This window comes from Salmo trutta, chromosome 4 (genome assembly GCF_901001165.1).
Source record: "Salmo trutta chromosome 4, fSalTru1.1, whole genome shotgun sequence".
NCBI lineage: Eukaryota > Metazoa > Chordata > Actinopteri > Salmoniformes > Salmonidae > Salmo > Salmo trutta.
In genome coordinates, this window is record NC_042960.1 from 23,038,096 (window position 1) to 23,045,808 (window position 7,713).

At 43.1% G+C, this 7,713-nt stretch overlaps 1 protein-coding gene across 6 annotated transcripts; it reads right to left on the reverse strand.

Annotated features, from left to right (window-relative positions):
- Window positions 1-3,840: 3,840 nt before the first annotated feature.
- On the reverse strand, window positions 3,841-7,505 carry LOC115191521 (perilipin-2). 6 transcript variants are annotated; one of them, XM_029749327.1, is made up of 8 exons: window positions 7,295-7,505; window positions 7,115-7,152; window positions 6,687-6,882; window positions 6,477-6,559; window positions 6,106-6,358; window positions 5,682-5,860; window positions 4,805-4,870; window positions 3,841-4,505 (listed from the first exon to the last, which is right to left on the reverse strand). In XM_029749327.1, exons 1-8 carry the CDS (start codon window positions 7,359-7,361, stop codon window positions 4,110-4,112), a joined length of 1,278 nt encoding a protein of 425 aa, XP_029605187.1. In that variant the 5' UTR covers window positions 7,362-7,505; the 3' UTR covers window positions 3,841-4,109. The 6 variants fall into 6 exon arrangements, with proteins under 6 accessions (XP_029605187.1, XP_029605186.1, XP_029605190.1 ...); XM_029749326.1 differs by having other exon boundaries at window positions 5,682-5,863; XM_029749330.1 differs by having other exon boundaries at window positions 5,682-5,863; window positions 7,314-7,504.
- Between the last annotated feature and the right edge of the window lie 208 nt (window positions 7,506-7,713).

The window sequence follows — 7,713 nt, forward strand, 5'->3', positions numbered from 1 at the left end:
CGTAAAATAAATGTAGGTACCCACTGCTATAAGGCAGTCTTTGATCTGGAGGGGATCTCATTAAACAGTTGCCATCCTTTGGAAGCCAGGGTAATGAACAAACACAGCTGTTGACACTGCCGCGCTGATGTGCCTGAAGCCGGGGCAAAACAGATTATGAAAAATCTGTTTTTCCGTCAACATTGAACTTTTGCATATACATAACTAATTTGCAGATTCTCTTCTGTTAAAAAATGTAATTGTCTGCTTAATGTGCCTCAATATTAGTCCTGCACTTCCACGCAGAGGCTCTGAAAAGGGTGTTGTTTGTGGACTCTTCGCAGGAAATACTAAACCACCGCCTTTCTTCTTCCCGGAGAGATCTTTATTCCTGTATGCACAATGTACTAAGAACCCAGCTGGCTGTATGGACAGAGACATATCCAGAGAGAGCCATGATTCTGTTTAACAGAGTATGTTACAATCCCTGATGCCTCTTTGGAAGGAGATCCTCGCCCTGAGCTCGTCTACTTTATTGTCCAGAGACTGAACATTAGAGAGAAGTCCACTGCGAATACTTCTCCACTGGGGGCGTCTTAGAGCAGACTCTGGAATAAGTTAAATTGCCCTGGGGGGTACGAATTAAGGATCCAATTCGTGAAAGTCGTATTTCTGGTCGTAATGCTGGCGAGTTACCGCCGCTCTGATATCCAAAAGTTATTTTCAGCTGTATGTAATAACAAAAAACCTTCTGGGCTAATGTAAGAAATAACACAGACAAAACAACTAAATACAGCAAAGTTGCTTAGGAGCTAGAGGCAGAGCTGCCATGTCTGTCTGCGCCATCTTTACTTTTGGACCACAGACTTTGTCTTGTGCTCAACATACTACAGCAAGAACAACTTATTACCCTGCTGACCACCATCACAGACACAATATCAACTCACCACTGTAGCAGACAAAAGGGAAACTATCATTTCAGTTCAGTGTAATACTGATAAGACTGATTATTGTATTGAAGTGTGACAGTGCTGATTCAAGTCAATAATGTATAAAATACATATTCACCACTTGTAGATGAAGGTGCAGTTGTTCCATCTTGAGTGGTTGTAGGTTCAGTTGTTGGGAACATGGCTGTTATACGGTGCATTTGGAAAAGTATTCAGACCCCTTGACATTTTGTTACGTTACAGCCTCCTAAAATTGTTTCGTTTTTTTCCGTCGTCAATATACATACAATAACCCATAATGACAAAGCAAAACAGATTTAGAAATTTGTGCAAAAAACACATTACATTTACATAAGAATTCAGACCCTTTACTCAGTACTTTGTTGAAGCATCTTTGGCAGCATTTACAGCCTCGAGTCTTTGGTATGACGCTACAAGCTTGGCACACCTGTATTTGGGGAGTTTCTCCCATTATCCTCTGCAGATCCTCTCAAGCTCTGTCAGGTTGGATGGGAAGCATCGTTGCACAGCTATTTTCAGGTCTCTTCAGAGATGTTCGATTGGGTTCAAGGACATTGAGACTTTTCCTGAAGCAGCTCCTGCATTGTCTTGGCTGTGTGCTTAGGATCGTTGTCCTGTTGGAAGGTGAACCGTCGACCCAGTCTGAGGTCCTGAGCACTCTGTTGGAAAAGCATTCCAGGTGAAGCCGTTTGCGAGAATACCAAGAGTGTGCAAAGCGATCAAGGCAAAGGGTGGCTATTTGAAGAATCTGAAATATAAAATGTATTTTTATTTGTTTAACACTTTTTTGGTTACAACATGATTCCATGTGTGTTATTTCAGTTGATTTCTTCACGATTATTCTACAATGTAGAAAATAGTCAAAATAAAAATCCTTGAATGAGTAGGTGTTCTAAAATGTTTGCTCGGTAGTGTACATTTCCTTATATCTCTTGATTAATTTCTGTTTTTCCATGTATGAATCTGTTGCATTTCTATGGGCTAATACACTACATGACCAAGAGTATATAGACACCTGCTCATCTAACATCTCATGCCAAAATCATGGGCATTAACATGGAGTTGGTCCCCCCTTTGCTGCTATAATAACCTTCACTCTTCTGGGAAGGCTTTCCACTAGATGTTGGAACATTGCTACAGGGACTTGCTTCCATTCAGCCACAAGACCATTAGTCGGGCACAGATGTTAGGAAATTAGGCCTGGCTCGCAGTCAGCATTCCAATTCATCCCAAAGGTGTTCAATGGGGTTGAGGTCTGGGCTCTCTGCAGGCCAGTCAAGTTCTTCCACACCAATCTTGACAAACCATTGCTGTATGGACCTCGCTTTGTGCACAGGGGCATTGTCATGCTGAAACCGGAAAGGGCCTTCCCCAAACTGTTACCACAAAGTTGAAATCACAGAATTATCTAGAATGTCATTGTATGCTGTAGCGTTAAGATTTCCCTAAACTAGAACTAAGGGGCCTAGCCCAACCATGAAAAACAGCCCCATTCTCCTGGCATCCGCCAAACCCAGATTCATCCGTCAAACTGCCAGATGAAGAGTGATTCATCAGTCCAGAGAACGTGTTTCCACTGCTCCAGAGTCCAATGGAGGAAAGCTGTATACACCACTCCAGCCAACGCTTGGCATTGCGCATGGTTCTTAGGCTTGTATGCGGCCATGGAAACCCATTTCATGAAGCTCCCGATAAAGTTGTGCCGACGTTGCTTCCAGAAGCAGTTTGGAACTCAGTGAGTGTTGCAACAGGACAGATCATTTTTACTCGCTTCAGCACCCTCCGGTCCGTTCTGTGAGCTTTTGTGGCCTTCCACATCGCGGTTGAGCTTTTTCTACTAGACGTTTCCACTTCACAATAAGAGCACTTAAGTTGCCCAGGGTAGCTGTAGCAGGACAGAAATTTGACTTGTTGGAAAGGTGGCACATCTAAAGTCACTAAACTTGTCAGTAAAGGCCATTCTACTGCCAATGTGTGTATTTTACACCTGTCAGAAAAGGTGTCGCCGAAATAGCCAAATTTATAGGGGTGTGTACAGGTGGACACACGGGCAAATTCAATGTTTCAAATAATTGTTTTTGATCCCTAAAGGACTCATAAATTCAAAGTCACTAGCTAAATGATCCTTGGTATGACCATCTTAAAAACAATTCCATGTCATTTTAGTAGAACCCGCCATCATGACTGAACTGATAGTTTTACCTTCAGTGAGATCTCAGCCATCACTCTTCCCATCTGTACCAGTCGGTCTGAGATGGAGGCAGACTAGCTCTGGCACTAACTAATCTGGGCAAGGAAGCGCCTCAAACTTATGAGAAGTTTCACATTTACCGCCGATGATCATATGGTTAACTGGTGTAACTCAAATTCATGTTTACAGTCACAGTACCCCCATCAACACTATTCACAGTCTGGGAGCACCGAGTAAGCCTCAGAATATTACCCAGGTAGCAGTATAAGGTTTTATACAGTATACCTTACTAGAAGGGCCACTACAGCATTAAGGCAGGGGTGTAAAACTGAATTCGAAGGCAGGGTTGTAACTTCTTTTCAATTAGTATCCAATAAAGACCTCTACAACCAGGTGAGGAAAGTTCCTAACTGATCAATGACCTTGATCAAGGCCTATTTTTTTTCCTTAAGATGCACAAGAAACCTAGCCTGTCAGATTTGTTCCCAGATCTTTTGCCATTGTCAAGCAAAACAGGTTTAGCAATGACAAAAAGGCAAACAAATTTGTGCCCTTACACTGGGGCACTCACATTGGGTCATGTCTTTGCTGTCAACCTAGACCAGGGCATTTCTTTGTTAATTAGTTGCATTGCTACATGTCACCTTGATATAACATTTAGGAACATCACCCAACCATGAATGACAAGGCCAAAGGAAGTAACTTGCATTGTCATTTATTGTGGTTTAACAGATTCTTTCCACAGCATGAAGCATACAAAATTATAGGGCCATCCACACATTGATTTGCAGTACCGCAGTGACAGAAACCCCAGACCAAGTCTATTGACCCAAGTCCATTAAACATGATATACCCACAAGTCAAATGCATTGACATGCTGTTTGTTAGACCAATATTAATAAAAACCGATCACTGCATTTCAGAAGCCTACGTATATCTGAGATGACTGACTCCCAACACAAACCACATCAATATTGTTCATAGGGTGTGACAGTATACCCAAGGTCAAAAACACCTGTTTTCTTGGCAGGCCTCTTCCTCTGACCATTGGTCTGGGCCCTTGGAGTAATGGGGGGCGTCTGAGGGCACCAGGGCCCCACCAGCCAATTGAGGGGCATGTTGTGGACCAGGTAGTCCAGGATGGCATCCAGAGAACCGCTCACTTTGCTCTGAGGTCGGATGCCCAGGTGGGGGTCAGTGGAACTAAAGTTGTTTAAGATCTGTGAGGCAGAAAGCAGCACACACACAGCCTGCTGCTGGAGGTGGCGGGGGAGACTTTGTAGGCTGCAGACCAGGCTCAGACAGTTTCTCTGCAGCTGGTGACTCACACTGGGAGAGACATCCAGGCTGTGGATAACCACCCGCTGGAGAAACAGAGGTTATTGTACTGCGTTATATGATACTCTGCTGAACCATGCAAACACAACCAATGCTTGGTCTGGGAAACAACAGCATGGTTGAGTACAATTCTGTTTTATTTTACATGTTAACATTTCAGTACCAGAATTTTCAGTAAGGATTTCTCAATTAGCCACTTAAATATGATCCAATTCCTAGGGAAAGAATTTGAGAACCCCTAGAGCAAGCTTGTAACAGTAATAATCACAGCTTTTAAGACCCATTTCCACCAACACAGTACATTAGTAAATAGATTTGACAATACCTCGGTCTCCTCGTCTTCCTTCTCTTGAATGTTACTAGTCCATTCCACCAAGGCGCCAAGATTGTCCTGCACACATTAATTCCATCAGAAGCATAAAGGACATTCTGGACTCAAAGTAGTGTTTCTATTTCAAGAATTTAAAAGAAACATGGATTATACCGAATATAAATGCATCATACAACAACTTCAAAAATTATGGAGTTGATTCATATAAAAGTAGTCAGTCAATTGATAAATTCATTATTCCCCAATCCATGACCAAATATAGATATGCATCCATTGGGCACAGATACCAAACATGTAGGGGGTGGATCAGAAAACCAGTCAGTATCTGGTGACCACCAGCCTTATGCAGCGCAACATCTCCTTCACAGAGTTGATAAAGTGGTTTGTGGCCTGTGGAATGTTGTCCCACTTCAATGGCTGTGCGAAGTTGCTGATATTGGCGGGAATTGGAGCACGCTGCCATACACGTTGATCCAGAGCATCCCAAACATGCTCAATGGGTGACATGTCTGGTGAGTATACAGGCCATGGAAGAACTGGGACATTTTTAGCTTCCAGGAAGTGTACCTAGGGCCGTGCAGTATCATGAGGTGATGGCGGTGGATGAATGGCACGACAATGGGCCTCAGGATCTCGTCACGGTATCTGCATTCAAATTGCCATCAAAATTAAATTGTGTTCGTTTTCTGTAGCTTATGCCTGCTCATACTATAACCCCACAGCCACCATGGGACACGCTGTTCACAACATTGACATCAGCAAGCCATGACCGCAAACTGACCTGAAACTATTAGACTACCAAATCCTATCAGTGGGTCCCTCTCCCAAATGGACTTCTAGAGAAACTGGTTTAAGCATCTACCAGGCTTACCAAGTGCATGGTGTGCTGAAGCAAGTTGAGGGATTTCTGACCGCAGACTTTGACAGAACGCATCTTCTCCTCTGCCTGGTGGTATGCGCGTCTACACAGCTTGACGGTGAGGGAAACAAGTCGGACAGGAGAGCTGGGCCTGGCGGCAATGTCAAAGCCCTTCACAGTCTTGACCTCGTCTTCTAAAGACAAGACTCGGTGTGATGAGAGATTACAAGAGAACACATCAGCTTTCAGTTGCCCTTCATTTCTGTCAGTATAAGTTTCCAGAGGCCTTGTAAAACCATAGTTAAGGTGCAAAACATTGTTGACTACACTTTGATATGGTGGTGTAAATAGCACCTCACTTCCGTTACGAAATATTTTGCTACATTTCGCTATGGTGTGCCACTAATGAATACACCCCAGCATTAGCGCCACTCACCCATCTCTTCATCGGTCGGAGGAAGGGCTTGGTCCACCAGGGTTTCTGACAGGCTCAGTGCATATTCCAGTCCCACACTAACCAGCTGGACAGCATTTTCCAGGGACACAGTGTTGGCTCTCCCACCACTTGCTCCTTTTGTCATCGCAACCATTCCAGTCAGGGTGTAATACATGCAGTTCTTTGCTCCATGGACAGCAATGGCTACAGCATCTTTGGCCTCCATCATTATATTCTTCACATCTGAAACAATCTGGGTGATAACAATAAATGAGAATTTAGCAAAAATAGTTCTTACAATAATGTAAAAGTATATTTGTCACAAAGGACAGCCAATAGAGGATTGGGACATATATGAAGATTGAGTTCACCTGCTGTGAAGGCTGTTGAAGCACTGGCAACGTACTCTCAAGCTTATCCAGGCCTTTGCATGCAAGATCATTCACAATGGAAACTGTGGGAGCACAGCATAGGGGTTGTATTTGGAGTAAAACAGAATTGTCACAATTCAAGCCCTGGTTTGGCCCAATGTGATTCCATAAGTGGAAACACTGGAAAGGTGATAGCATCAAAGTACTTACTTTGGGGCTCCAGCTTAATGATGATGGGGGTGGCACTGTTACAGGCTACGGAGGTTAAGGTCGTCACACTAATCTCCACCACCTTACACAACGATCTGATGTAGGGGTGGTTGCGCTTGGTGTCACAATACAAGACAGACACGAGTGCACACGCTGAACTAACCATGGGGAGGTTAGCCAAACGAAAGACCACATTCTGTCAAGGAACAAACCAAACTGTAACCACAAGTCATAACTAATAAAAATACCTATGACCAATGCATAACACTTTCACTGGGTATGGCTACTTTAGATCGTCAGTGCTGTTACTAACATTAAGCAAGCAGTTAATATAGCTAGAACATGGTTGAGTAGTAGGAATACAAAGCATAGGGAACATGTGCCGTCTAGGCCTAGTGGCTGGGGACAATAATGTAAATTTAACCAACCTGACTCGAGTTAAGATTCCCAGGCATCATATTTGGCCCTATTAGATTAGGTCATTTAAATTGATATACATTTTACAACTACATTTCATTTCAAATTTGCATGAGAAAAAACATGGTTCAAGGTATAAATGCATCGCATATGCTACCTGAGAAATTACATATTTTGCTTTGTCTATTCACCTGCCAAACTTTTACCTGCCTGTTCTTCGTAAAACCACATTCTTTCTTGCGATGTCCCTTGCACCATGGCGTAATGACGATAGAATTGGTCAGCAAAAATAATATGTTAATTAAGGCTATTTAGCAAAGAAACCGCACACAGGGTGGATCTCTATAGTATGACGTAGTGTCCTCTCCTTTGCCTTATCGGTCCTATGAATAAAATGCTACAGCTGAAACCCAATTCCTGATGTATATTCATTAGGCTATTGCTTTCACCTGTTGTTTCACCCCCTAATTAGTGACTATGAATCAGTGTAGACGAGGAAATGAAGATGTTTGAGATGCGCGCGCATGCACACCAGCGATGTCAATTACACTTTGAAGGATAACTGTGTGTTTGTTTTTTGCTTGCCACTTAAATGATCTCATACATAGAA

What these genes read in the sequence shown, in the direction of transcription:
- LOC115191521 (XM_029749326.1), bottom strand. Translation starts at nt 7,361, where the DNA reads ATGGTGCAAGGGACATCGCAAGAAAGAATGTGGTTTTACGAAGAACAG. An exon ending in GGAATCTTAACTCGAGTCAG is followed by an intron (nt 6,883 to 7,114) that starts GTTGGTTAAATT and finishes GTTCCTTGACAG; the next exon opens with AATGTGGTCTTTCGTTTGGC. An exon ending in TTCAACAGCCTTCACAGCAG is followed by an intron (nt 6,359 to 6,476) that starts GTGAACTCAATC and finishes GTTATCACCCAG; the next exon opens with ATTGTTTCAGATGTGAAGAA.